This window comes from Polypterus senegalus, chromosome 9 (genome assembly GCF_016835505.1).
Source record: "Polypterus senegalus isolate Bchr_013 chromosome 9, ASM1683550v1, whole genome shotgun sequence".
Classification (NCBI taxonomy): domain Eukaryota; kingdom Metazoa; phylum Chordata; class Cladistia; order Polypteriformes; family Polypteridae; genus Polypterus; species Polypterus senegalus.
Genome location: NC_053162.1, coordinates 40,173,935 through 40,188,460, shown reverse-complemented (window position 1 = coordinate 40,188,460; position 14,526 = coordinate 40,173,935). Strand labels below are relative to the sequence as shown.

Below are 14,526 nucleotides of genomic sequence, written 5' to 3'. Positions count from 1 at the left end.
ACAGAGAGCGCAACACGCAATTCCAAAAACAGTATTGTTGGACACTGGTTAGTCTATAACGTCAAGATTCATCAAAATATCGAGGTCGAATTTTTCATGATTACTATACTTTCTGTATACTTCATATATGAGAAAGTAAAAACGATTTCTCCTGTGCTAAGTGGCAGGTGAATTGCTGTCAACAAATAGCAGACACCTGAGAAATAAACTGAAACGTTACTCACTTGTGATTTTTCTATGGTAAACGTTTTATTGACCAGCACATTCTGATTTCAGCCATCTGAATTACATCTTGATACACAAAGAAAGGCGGCACGCAAATCGCTTTCTATTTCACATGCTTTATGCACCCGCACTCAGTTTGCTCTGTCACCGCAAATGCTTTGTGAACTGCTGCCCTCCTTCACCAGCTGCCGTTCACTGGATGAATATATGCGGGCGGCTCGTGGTGGATGACTTTCTGTTTTAGAGTTAAAACTTAAAAGGGTTAAAGACTAACGGCAAGAATATTCATTCAAAAACGAAAACTACAAATATTTTAGTAAATTATTATTTTATTTCAGTTAGTTTTTCCAGCTACTTTAATAGTTTTGTTTAGTTTTAGTTTTCATTTCGGTTTTGTTAATTATTTTATTTCAGTTTACGAAAATGTTTTTTTAATAATAGTTTCAGTTTTGATTTTAGTTTTCGTTAACTATAATAACCTTGGAGCAGACCCTCTAGAGTTTTGACCCTTTCTTTATTTTTGACTGGTTTACATTCTATATCAATGGTAAATGGTTTTCCCTTTCTTGCATGGGTTTCCCGTGCTGACAAAGGTAAGATGTTGGGCCATTTGGCAATTCTGAATTATTTTATTTTGGATCTGAGCAAGTCCTTTGAAAAATTGACATTCAGTGGTAGTTCCTGGCTTGAGTGCATTTGTTTCAGGATAGTTTCATACTTCTTGTGGGCCCCTACTTTAGAATGGGTGAATGTATATAATAATTTATAAGAACCAAAGTAGTATTTTCAATTCTTCTCTTTCAAACCTCTTTTACTCTCTTTTTTGAAATTGATCACCTAATATTTACATTATACTACTAAACCATTGTGCAGTTTACTTAATTTTGATATGATTCGATTTCTTTCTAAAAAATAAATATTATGTGAATTGAATCAGCAATTATAGCTTGACAACAAAGACTATGTCCAGACTACTACATTTTCATTTAAAAACTGTATTTTTTAAATGAAAAATTCTTTGTCTACACTGGGGCTTGAAATCTTAGTAAAGTATTTCTGCCCACGCTAAAATGACCAAAAACACATGTAACTTGGACATTCACCTACTGTATACTGGGCAAGCATACATCGATGGAAAAATCCTTTAAGACATGGTAACACTGCTGGCCATGGCAAAACTGTAGCAACCGGTAAATTATTTGCCTTTTGTGCATGTACTGTATGCAGTATTCAGACTTTACAAAATAAGTTTAGATGAATGCAGGTAAACGCCATAACAGACACAAATTGAAACAACTCCTCTATGCCTGCTATGTGTTACTGGTTTCCTTACGTGAAGGGTAACCATTCAGAAAATAAATGGGACATTGTAATGAGCAGTATCCAATCAGGGAAGAGCTATGTAATAAGCATGAACCAATAACAACAACAACAACATTTATTTATATAGCACATTTTCATACAAACAGTAGCTCAAAGTGCTTTACATATTAAAGAATAGAAAAATGAAAGACATAATTATAAAAAATAAATCAACATTAACATTGAATAAGAGTAAGGTTCAATGGCCAGGGGGGACAGAAAAACAAAAAAACTCCAGACGGCTGGAGAAAAATAAAATCTGTAGGGATTCCAGACCATGATACCGCCCAGTCCCCTCTGGGCATTCTACCTAACATAAATGAAACAGTCCTCTTTGGATTTAGGGTTCTCACGGAAGGGCTTGATGATGATGATGGTCACGTAGACTTCTTCCTTTTAATCCGTCCATCATTGTTGAAGCATCATGAAGCTTTGAGTAGGTGGAGGTGGCGCAGGCCACCACCACAAAGAAACCGGAAAAAGAAACAGAAAAGAGAGTAGGGGTCAGTACCGATTTTAGAGCCACCATGAATAGTTGTTATGATGAATTGAACATACAGAGTATAAGGATTAAGTTAAATTACGATTAAAATGAAGTTATAAAAAGGCCATGTTAAAGTAATGTGTTTTCAGCAGTGTTACCAACCAATCATAGTGAGATTAGAGTCTGCAGTTTCACCCATCCACACTGCAATTCTGAGCCAGGGTTTTCATAAGTTTACAGCTCTAGAGATCATACTCATCATTTTCAGACATGAACTTTTTAAATGAAAATGTAGTATTGTGGATGTACTAAAAGTATTAACATATAATTTAATTGACTCATAACATTTTTTCATGCAGAAAATGATTAGTGTACCTTTTTAAGAGAGAGAGCGTCACCAGGAGTAAATAGCCAGTCTTAATTATTTAATTAAAGTGATGAGTTATCCTTTTATTAAGTCCCTTAAAAAAAGGCTTTTCAATAATTTATCCACCCCACAGTGAATAAGATTAATATGAAATGGGATCTAAAATTTGACAGACTTTTTCAAATAAAAGGGGACTAATTGGGGACAAACTGCTAAAAAAATAAGATTGACCTGCATTCCTTAAAATATTGAAGGCACTGCAGAAAACCACATTAACCAAAGTTTCCAAATATTTCTTGTAGAGAAGTGATAAACATTGAACTTATGATGCCATTGGGCATAAGAGAGAAACCAACCCCAGGCTAGGCAGTAATTAATTGCAGAGCCTGCTCAGCCACACACACAGGCCCAAGTTTGAACTGCCAGTCTTGTTGAGAGAGCACATATGGAAAAGGAACCATATAACAAAAAATATACATTATTTAGAGGCTTAACCATTCTGTTTGCAGAACAAAAGCTGCCAAAAATTCCATGAGTATTAATAGTGTTGGAAGTCAAATCATTTGGAACAAACCTCCAAACATAAATTCTTTAATATACTTACTAGGGGGCTCTCCCCCTGTTCACTTCGCTCACCAATCCCCGGGTGGGCGCTACGTGCAATCCACTTCGCACATGGGGAAGTGGATGTACAATTTAAACAGATTGTTATTTTCATGGGAATTGTCACATATGCATAATAGAACTAATTATTTTACATTACAGTAAATAATTAATCATAGTAAAAAATAGTAAAACGTAATAAATTGAAAGAAAATTATGTTTCATGTTGCCTAAGAGGTATTCATTGCGTTATACATTTTCATTCTGTTTGGCTTTGGAATTCCATCCATCCATTATTCAACCCGCTATATCCTAACTACAGGGTCATGGGGATTTGCTGGAGCCAATCCCAGCTAACACAGGGTGCAAGGCAGGAAACAAACCCCAGGCAGGGTGCCAGCCCACTGCAGGTCATTCTTGCAGTCAATATTTTTTTCTTTTCCAAGGATATCATTTAAATGATTTTTTTTCTAAATTGGCAGATTAGTAATTCTCAGTCTTTCACATTTTTCTCTTAAGTTTTGTTCCAAAATTTTTAATAAACCAGATAGTTTATAATGGATACACACAGGTGTAAATAGACACAACTTATATGGAGATCTGCTGGTTCCTTTTTCATTTTGATCTAATTGCTAATAAGAAGGAATTAAAAACAGTGAAAGAAGCTGTATAAAACAAGACATTAAGGGTGGGGAATCTTAATAATTGAAACAACTAAAATGTTGTTGAAGCATAAAAATGTTGATTGAGCAATACGTGCTTCAGCAGCAGTAATTGATTTCACATTAAGCAGCTGTGTTGGAACAAAAAAATGCTGATCTCTGTGGATGGCTGGTGTAAAACACAACAATTTAGATAAATGTAATGAGTTAAAAACCAGCAGCACAATTTCAAAACCAATTCTAAAGCTAACTGGTATCCAGTGTAAAGAGGTTATTGTAGATACAATGGCCAAATTTTTGCCCCAACTAGAAAAACGAGCAGCTGCATTTTGAACCAGCTACAACCTGTATATTAGGGATTTACTGATCCCAGAATACAATGAGTTACAGTAATCAAGTCGAGAAAAGATAAAAGCATGTGTAGCTTTCTCAAGATCCCAAGGAGATAAAAAAGGCTTAACCTTGACTAAAAGACAAAGCTGGATAAAGCATCTTTTGACAACAGAATTAATCTGTTAAAGGAGAAAAAAATCTTCCTTCTTAATTGTGTAGAAACTCAGTATATGGTAAAAGTATGCTAGCCTTAATTAAGTAAGTAATATGTACAAAGCAATCAATAGAGATATATCAATAGAAATATATAACACGGCTGCTGTTAGGCAATGTAAAGGGGCCAGTAGGAGAAATAATTCATCTTGACAGTGATGAATCCAAATGCCTAAAATCTGCAAGGAAAGGTAAAGGTAATTAAAAAATTAAATTGAGAATGAGACTAAGAATGAATTAATTCATAGCAGCAAACGTACGTTAACAAAGAGAGAAGGACATAGATGAAATATTTAAATTAAGCTACCCCACAATGGAAGCAATTGTCTAGAATATCAAAAGTGCACACTTGGCAAAATAAGCAAAAATGCAATATCAAGGGAAAATGGAGTTATAAATCTATAGCCAATTATGCTTCACTATAGTAAAACAAAAATTAGTTGTTATTGAATTGATATAGATTTTGAATTGGAAGAGACTTATAAAGTGAAGGGACTGGATACATTTGCTTAAAATGCACTAGAAAATATATTAGACACTCAAGGATAAGCTAAATAATCAAGAATGTGAAAGCATTGGAACTTACACCCAAAATAGGCTACAAAACATTTCATTGTTCTGCATATAGTAGATGTCATGATCTTATCTGTTACTTAAAATCTGATTGGTTTAAATTTGAGTAGAACAAAAACAGTATTATGGAAAGGGGATGAGACAGAATTAAAAAACTGCAGGAACCAAGACTGAAGAAAAATATCAACAACGAAAGCTGACAAGGCAGAATATAAATACCAACATACAGAGAGTGAGAGAGAATGAAAGGTAGCTAGACTGAATAGAAATGACAGCTACAAAAGCGTGTGGTGCAGGCTACGACAGGACATAATGAGGTGGAAGATGAATTAAGTACATCTGTGCAGTAAAACTTGAGTGGAGGATAGCAGAGGGAAGTTGATGTCTGAGAATGTCCAGTAAATTGATATCAGCTGTAAAGTCCATTAGATGGCTTGTGGAATGCTGCCATTGCATTGTGACAGATTGAGATGAGATAAAAGGCAGATGCAGAACTGGAATATACAGGTGGCAGTCTTTGGGGGGTAAGTAACCCTCTAAGTGGATCAGCTACTGAGACATAAATAAGTGCAAAATGGTCCGCAGAACGCAGTTGTTGCCCAACCACACTACAGTTCAGTACAGCTAATTCAATGGATATAACTATAGGTTCAGGTTTGCAAGGCTTTGGAGCAAACTATGGCGCACCACTGTATATGAGATTATAACAGCATATATTCAATCTAGAAAGTATCATGGAAATCTGCTTACAATGCTGTTTTGAGTAATTTATTCAGAAGTCATTTAGAGAAAGCTTTGAGTAACAAAACCATGCAAAGTTAATGGACATGTAGCTTAGTGCAGAACCCGTTAATCTGGAGTACCTACTCCAGACAAACCTGAAGTAACAAAAATTAAACTTGTGATCAGAAAGACATGTTGCTGAAAGAGAGTAATATGACAGGGTGACAATGACGGTGAAATTTAGTTTATTAAATCATAACTTCTGTGGTACATCTTTATAATTAGGAGGAAGTCATTGCTGAATTTCTTTTAGCAAAGGTCACATGTATATAACACACATATTACTTGAAATACATTCTGAAGAGGGAGAATTTCAGCAAGTTTATATTAGAAAATTGAATTGTTACATTAAAAATTGAGATTTTGAGCTTTCTTCTTCTTGAACTCATAACAATGTATCATATAAAATTATATTTAAGCTTTACCTCTATTTGCATAGCCTGAGTTTATGTAGAAAGTGGAGAAGTAATGGATCATGTATGGTATTTGCATTAAATCTATTGGATCAATTGTGTAATACTAATAGTTTATTGGATATAAAATAACTTGAATGTACAATTTAATTTTGTAGGAAAGCTACATATAAAAGTATGTTTTTTTTGCTTTTGACTATGGAGTAATTGTGCCTGGATGCGAAAGAGGAAAAGCTAATGCATATCTAGGTTTTGGTAAATTTATTTATGTATAATAGCCATGTTACCTGTCGAAGACAAGTAATAGAATAATTAAACAATATTTGTTATTGTTTGCCCAATATGTAATTTCAGTGCCTTTCTTTTGTATCTGCGCATGTCTGAACTTCTCGACTGGCACTCCCTCTTACAAGGGTGAAACCTTTCCCAAGGTTCCTTCCATTTTTTCCTTACAAGGGTTTTTTGGGAGTTTTTCCCTGTCTTCTTAGAGAGTCAAGGCTGGGGGGCTGTCAAGAAGCAGGGCCTGTTAAAGCTCATTGCGGCACTTCTTGTGTGATTTTGGGCTATACAAAAATAAATTGTATTGTATTTTATGTATTGTATTACTGTAAAGCCTGCAGGTCATTATTTTCGTGGCACCTTTCTTGTCTCCTGTCCACTTTTATACATTTATAACTCTCTCAGCATGCCTCCTATGCCTTTTCTTCTCCTTGTGTGTCTCACACCAGCACCAACACTAAAGCCATACTGACCAGTCATATTGCTCTGAGAGACAAATACATACACAAACCATAGTGTTTTATTATATAGTAGGTAGATCTCAATCTGCTATATATATATATATATATATATATATATATATATATACACACACACACTAGTGGGCTTTGCCCCCTGCTCACTTCACTCTCCAACCAACCCCCGGGTTTGTTTTTCCGGAAATACAATGTAAAGAGACTTTTTTTTCATGGGAATTGTTACATATGCATTATGTTCACTTCTACTGTAAAACTTCAGTAAAAACAATATTTAGAATTAACTTTTCTGATATAATTTTTTATTGTCTTCCACTGTTAAAGTTTCATCTGCTCTCTTTCTTCACCTCTGATTAGTCTGTTTGTTCTTGAAGTCCAAATTGCTGCATCGTTAAATCTTCTGCTTCTAACATGTCTTTGATGAACGAAAGAGCCATTTGTTCATTCGACTTTTTGAATAATGGTCCTTTGAACACTTCGCATAATTGTAACACATCAACTTATGCCATCATAATTAAGTACACGAAGAAGTGTCTTAATTTGTCAGGCATCATTACAGAAGCGGCATCAGACATCATTTCAAACATATTGTCATCCGATTTACATAACCCAGCTGCTCGTGCTGCTTCTTGAAAGGTACTGTATGTAGTTCCATCTATAGTTAGAACATCTTTATAAGACGTTGCTCCTTTTGATTCACGTAACAAGAATTTTAAATGAAACAGTTCGATATCTTTTGGTGATACAATATTTTAATCGAGCAACCCTTTTCAATTAATTTTTCTTGGATGCCATGTGTAATGCTGAGGAATTTGAGCATACGTATATGCTTTTGTATTTACATCTGTATTATTAAGTTCAAAATAAGCCAGTAATTTTGTATGTCTGTTTTTTGCTACCTCTAAAGGTTCTGCTTCTTTGTCCTCTTTAAATTGAATTATATTCTGACTTGGTAAATGAATCAGTAATAAATCAACAGAATGACTTTGACCATTCATTGGCAATTGCATTGCATGTCAGTGTAATAAATAAATCTGGCCGACCGGTAGTTGGGGATATTGCCATTGCATCATGATATAACTGTTGCAGTGCTCTTGGACTACCTTGATATGATGATGGTAATATTACTGCTTTACCTATTTTGAATTTGTCTGAACTATTGATATTTGAATTTTTAATGTGATCAATGATACCTTGCGTATGTTCCATTCTAAGTTTTGCTTCATTAGATTTAATAAAGAAGAGATGATGAGCTTCGAATTTTAGATACGCATTAATAATGTAACTGAGCGGTTAGATGACAGTATTCTTGTTTGAAAATTATTGTAAGTAGGGCGTGCCAGCAACTGAGAGGTTACATGACTGTGATCTTGTTTGAAAATGTGTGTTAATTTTTCTTTGTGTTAATTATCTGAATTTTATTTGATTTTGTCTCATCCATCTACCAGTCTAGTCTTGGACCTTTACTTTCCAACTTTCCAGCTGGACAGAAGATAATCATGGACAAACAAAATTGAGTGACCCCAAGATAAGATGTGTATTTGTTCAATAAAAGCAATTACAGAAAGATGTCATGGAACTTAAAAAAACAGCAATCTACTGTTCTTGTTTTAACAATTAGTCACTAAACTAAACAAACAACAACAACAAATACTTTAGACACATTAAAGGAAACATTACACCATGCTAGCTATAGTGGCCAGAAGGAGCCAACCACACCCCATCCCTCATGATTTTCTGGAGATTTAAAGAAGTTTATAGGGTTTTTGCATCAGTGTAGGTGGATCTTTAATTAACGGCCTAATACATAGCCCCAGTGTGTTCAATTTGTAAGCCCCTTAAATCATTTTAATCATCCTTGTTGCTCCTCCGTAGAATATTTATAAATCATTTAGAAAAATGTTTGATACTTCAGTATGCTCAGAAGGGATGGTAAATTGCTTCTTGGGTTTAAACAGGCAACATGAGCATAAGTGATTAAATGGTCACCCTTCAAACAATAGCCGCAGATGTGGGTTGGGAGGAAAATATGCTAGTGTTCTTATTCAAGAAGGGATTGTCATTGTTGTGATTTCTCTGCCTGTTCACCAAATTGAAAAAGGTACAAGCTCCAAAGACAAAATTCATACTGTACTCTCACACAAGTGTGAACAACAAATGTAGCCCTCGCCTCTCCAAGCTCAATATGTACATTTATGGCCTGCACAGGGGAAATAGTTGAAATAAAGTAAAGTTAAAAATAAGTGAGAGAAGAAAACTATAAAATCCTTAAGCCAATAGTATAATCCTTTAAATAAGAAAAGATTTATTAAAAGTATGGCCACCCAGAGGGATGTCATTGAACCCATAACCCCAGACACATCTCAACTATAAGACAGTCCTGTGTTCAAAACTTTAATTTACCAGACTAACTTTAACAGACATGTTTTTTCTCAGCAGCTCGGCACAGTCCACCTTTCTTTCTCCTCTGCTCCTCCCAGACGAGTGTTGTCTGTCTCCTCCCCTGACTTTGACTCCCCTGGAAAATCAGAGAGCTCTCTATTAACCCCAACTCCGGTTAATCCACTATCTCCATGAAGCCCCTCTGGGTGAAGTGAAAAGCCCTGGTTTTAGGATGGTCAGTTTCTGAAAGCTCCCTCTGTCTGTCCCCTTGTAACCCAACAGGCACTATGGGATCACAACTCTCATGCTGCCCTGTGTGTCCTCATTCTGGGGCTCACCAGAAGGGAAGCAGCCACCAAGTGCATGGGGGAATGGTATTCCCTTGTTCAGGACAGTGAATGTCACAGTCCCCCAATTCCCAAACCAAAAACAAAATCCATTATACTGGACCCCTGGCCTAGTAAGGGATAAAGAGTCCATCCATTATAACAGAAAGAGAGGAACTTAAAAATAAAGTATTAGACAAATATCATAAACAAAACATTGCCTACAAGAGGCAAACCAAAGCCTAAGAAAACAAGTCCAGACTCCTAAAATTAGGGCCTAAATCAAAACCATAATCTCCATAAACTGAATAATCCATCCGGTGACACAGATCTAAAAAAGGCAAGTGAAATCAAAAAAGCATTAATAATACCAATGTCAAAGCAGAACATTGAGGAGATGCTGACCCTTAAAAAATACTAGGAGTGGCCCCCTAGCTGCTCTATCATATGGCCCTGCCCCCAGTGCACATAGCAAAAGAAACATACACAGTAAGATAGAACAATAACTTAAAACATTTCATTAGGAAAATTCATGTAGACAAGAAAACAAAACAAAAATTAACCATATATTTACAAAATAATTGAAATATAGGAAAAGGGTTAAATTAAGTGAAAACTTTATCTAGGAATTAAACCCTGGCTGTATTGTAACTATCACCTAAAATATAAAAGATTAATTAGCAAATGATAATATGGAGAGTGCATTAGGAGAGCTTATTGATTTATTTCTGAGTTTAAGAAAACCTCCTTTTTGACAAATGTGATCACCCAATTTTTTCTCTTTGTAAGACTATTTCTTCTCGCTTGTCCTTAGATTTTATCTTTCAGTTTGCATATAGGGCTTAGGTGATTCTCTCCGATCCCCTTGCTTTGTTCCTCTACATTGTGATCTGTCATTCTGTTCCCGATGCTGCCCTCCTTTTTCTCTTAGCCAGTGGTGTAAGCAGTACAGGAGTCAAAAGAGAGAGGCACATTATAGGAGCAATACTAAAAAGATAAAAAAAGATGCTCCAGAACCAAGGAGATAGGTAAACCCAATTTAAGAGGGAAGAAGAGATCCCAGCGGATGAATGAAAAGCTATGTTTTATTAAAGCAATTCAGGACATGTTGTAGCCAACTACCCAGATATAAAGGGAAACTAAAGTACCATTGGTTTGTCAGGTGTATTGAGACAAAAGAAACAGATTAGAGGGTTGGGAACCTCCAAGATGCCCTGTTTAATGTCCATAAAAAATAAGACTAAAATAACAGATTATGCAAGCATAAAACTAACCTAATTGAAGTGTAAATGTCGACTTTTGGTCTCTTAGTTTCTTAAATATGGTGTGATGCAGAAGAAATGGGACTTCTGGGTCTGGAATAGAAGAGACAAAATTGTTCTTTCAAAGAGAGTAGGAGAAAAAGGAAACATTAACTTCGTTTCCCCCCTCTCCCCTTCCCATTATTCAGGCGTTATTATAGTCCTGAAGATGTTCCTCAGTTGTGCATGTCTGAAACAGGGTTGCTGGGGAGGGCATTTGTAGTCTCACTCTTTTTGAAAACTCGTTTATGTTAAAAATTCTATTAAAATACAACCAAAATTTTGGTCTGTTTATGAAAACTCACTTCCGCTACACCTCCAGTTTCTGTGCAAGTTGGGGTTCAAATGAGACTATGAAGAACATATACAGTTTGCATAGTATGTCTGTATTCATATGTTTATATGTATACTGTATGCAAAATGCCAGTGCTTGAAAAATTACTGTATAGTCTATCAGATGAGAAAAATTATTTAAATTTTCACTTTCTTAGCTCGTCCCTCATTGTTAGTTGCAGTGGGTGAAGGATTTTAGTAACCATTTTGATTTGACACTCTCCTTTTGAACAAAGAAGTATAATTCTCTTATCAAAGTCATTAATGTTTTTTTCCCTTGTATACTATTGTGTCTTGCTTCAAGTTACGTTTTCAGAAAGCAGTCGCTTACTAATAGATAACAGCATCTGTATTTATTATACATTTACGCAAACTTTCAGTGGTAGCGCTTATCTTAGTAAAGCTGGTTTAGCAGAATTCTTTAAAACTGTTTAAATCTTAAATATTGAGTCACCTATTTAAGGCTATAAATTAAATTGAAGTTCATTTAAGACAATGGCCAAGAAGCACTCAACCACTCACAGTTGAACCCTTGACAGCCCTTAAATGGCATCCAGAATGAAATATTGGGACGGGTTAGCTATTAGCTAACCAAACAATCTTTAGGGACTGAATGGTCTACCCTTATTTGTCAAATTTCTTATGTATGTGTTTCTGTAATAGTAAAACATGCAGTATTGTGAGTGAAAAAATAGCTGTTAATGATTAATGTGTGCATTTGTTTTGAAGGTAATATTAGAGGAACTTGCATTTTTTAGCAACCTACATTATAGGAGCAAAAGTGGGTAATTGTAATCATTCTGGTAAGGTATACAGTGGTTATATGTAAAATACAAAATATTTAAAGTTTATAGAGCACCTGGAAATATCAAGTTTATACAGCATCTGCAAATATTTAATGTAATTATGTAACTAACTTTAGGTTTTGCTTTTTTCAATTGAAGCTCACAAAAAATTAAGCATTTAGTTCCATGACAAGGTAACTACACCTTTGTAAGTTTCTGCATTACTGTTTTTTCCACAGTGATTTATAAAGTCGGATGAAACTTAATATTAATTGAATGGTACACTGAGTAAATCAACAACATATACTTTTTATGTTTATATATTTATTTTTTAATTAAAGTTATTCTACAACCACTGCCCTGTGTGAAAAAATACCCCACTCCTGCTTAGCTCAGTAGCTGTTTACATCCCCTTTAGCAGCAATAAGTACACAGACATTTTCTGTCATTATTGATCAGTCTCACATACTACTATGGAGAAGGTTTCACCCCAGTGATGCCTTAAATTGTTTTTACATTGCTTGTGCAGTTAGCATGATGCAGTAATGTGGAAGATCAACAAAAGGGCAAATACATTTTATAGCTTTTTAATGATTGCTTATGCATTTTGTTTGGTTGCTTTGTCTCATGGATTGCTTATGCATTTTGTTTTGTTGCTTTGCCTCATGTTGTATATTTTTGTGTAGAAATGCTTCAAATCATCTAACAAGCAGAATATATGTTCTTTATGCTGGGCAAATTAACAGTTGACAAAATACAGTATACCCTTATCCAAGATGACCTTAGAAATGTAACATTGTTTACATTATCATTGCTTATTATTATAAAGCAGTGAATATAAAAACATATATTCAGTGCAATATATAATTTATTGAAATGATGCTAAAATATTTTGAAAGAAAGCTAATTTCAGTGGCATATGATTACAGTAGCATAGAGAGGAAATCCAACTCAACAAGAAAATGTTTCAGAATTAGACTAATAGAATGGAATATAGAGCTGACACAGAGCCTTCCTTCATCTGAAATGCTGAGAAACAGTTAACCCTTGTGCATGCATCTGGGCTCTTTCTCATCTCCTGAATATATAATTGTATACTTTTCTTCTAGAAGGAAGCATTCTTGGCTTGGAGAATGGGAAAGAGGGTTCTTGGGAAGGTACCACATCCATTCAAAAGCAGTTGTGTCAGCATGGTGATAAAGAAGACAGATGCACATTGAGACATCAGGAATCCCTGCAAACTTTCAAACCCAGCTATACAAAGAAACAGTCACTACCATGCAAAGCACTTGATTTAAACCAGGATGTATTGCATTCAGGGGTTATCTGTCTTCCTGGTATGTACATTTATCGAGCAGTTACCCTCACCATATAATGTCCATGTGGCTGATTACTGATCTTAAGTTAGAATCTCTCATAATGTAATTAAATGTCAAAGTAATCACTAGTGTCTTTGTTTCATACTATACAGTATGTATTTGTACTATATATCTTCATTAAGCTGAATTTTTTTTCTAATGAGACCTGAAGATAACTGTAGAAACTATAATGTGTATTTCCTTAAAACATGGGCCCTGTTAAATATTCAGTATTAAATCTGTATGTGGTAGTATTATTTCAGATACCATTCTTGAATCTAGACAACACATCTAGGAATCATTATTGCAGTGCTGCATGCACATTTATGAAGTTGTTCATTCATTCATTTGTTATTGATATTTAACCCTGCAGCATTTTTTTTAGGTACAAGAGATAAATGTGGACGTGGAGTTGTGATCATAACAACCAGAAACACTGTTTGGCTGAATCCCAGCTGCAATAGCAAAGAACTTGTTAATCTTCTTTTATACTTCTATGCAATCCTTAGGTACTGTTTATTTTAAAAGTATTGGGGAGGTTTGAGAGTGTTTACTTAAGTAATTTTTCGCTTTTTGAACATGTTATAAATTTTCATAATTACAGTAATTAAATTGCAAAATAAACTATTGTTTCAAATATTTATGAAGCCTCAGAATAACTCTTCCAGTCTCACTAGACACTTCAAAATGTATAGCCAAGTCACATTCACCAATGTCTCATAATTCATGCAATGTACTTGTACAGTATGTCTTTTTCCAGCATCTTTAATTTCTGTATTGGTCCTTTCAATGTAAAATGTTTTTTGAGTTAGGACTTAGCTCCAGTATTTTAATTGAATTAGCGTGGCTTTGTCAGAAACAAAGAAGAACAAAGTAAAAATTGAACACAGCTATTAAAAAATTGCAGAAACAGATAGAAAGAAAACATCAAACTGTGATACAAAACATTTTATAATTTTGAACTTACAAGGGAAAAATGTTTATTTTTAAGGTCATTTGACATTTTCATTTGTTGAATTCAAGAGATAAAAGTAAATAAACCTTGTTACAGTTACAAGTAGAGCTTGTTTTACAATTTAGTCTAATCTTTAAAACAGTTAAATATATTTACACAACCTAGTCTGTTTATATAAGTCACTAAATAGTATTTTTAATAGCCAGTTGTCTTATTTCCTCTATTTCTTTTGCAACATATGAAAAATCTGAACCTTTTAGCTCTGCCAAATTTGTTCTGAATTATTTCAAATTAAATATTTTGAGAAAGACTT

At 34.6% G+C, this 14,526-nt stretch overlaps 1 protein-coding gene across 1 annotated transcript in view; it reads left to right on the top strand.

The window, feature by feature from the left end:
- Positions 1-14,526, top strand: part of plekhg4 (pleckstrin homology domain containing, family G (with RhoGef domain) member 4) — a 183,003-nt gene that overhangs the window by 90,601 nt on the left and 77,876 nt on the right. Inside the window, exons 5-6 of the mRNA XM_039762361.1 lie at positions 13,010-13,237; positions 13,644-13,767. Of these exons, the coding sequence (XP_039618295.1) occupies positions 13,010-13,237; positions 13,644-13,767 (352 nt within the window). The remainder of the gene's footprint in view (positions 1-13,009; positions 13,238-13,643; positions 13,768-14,526) is intronic.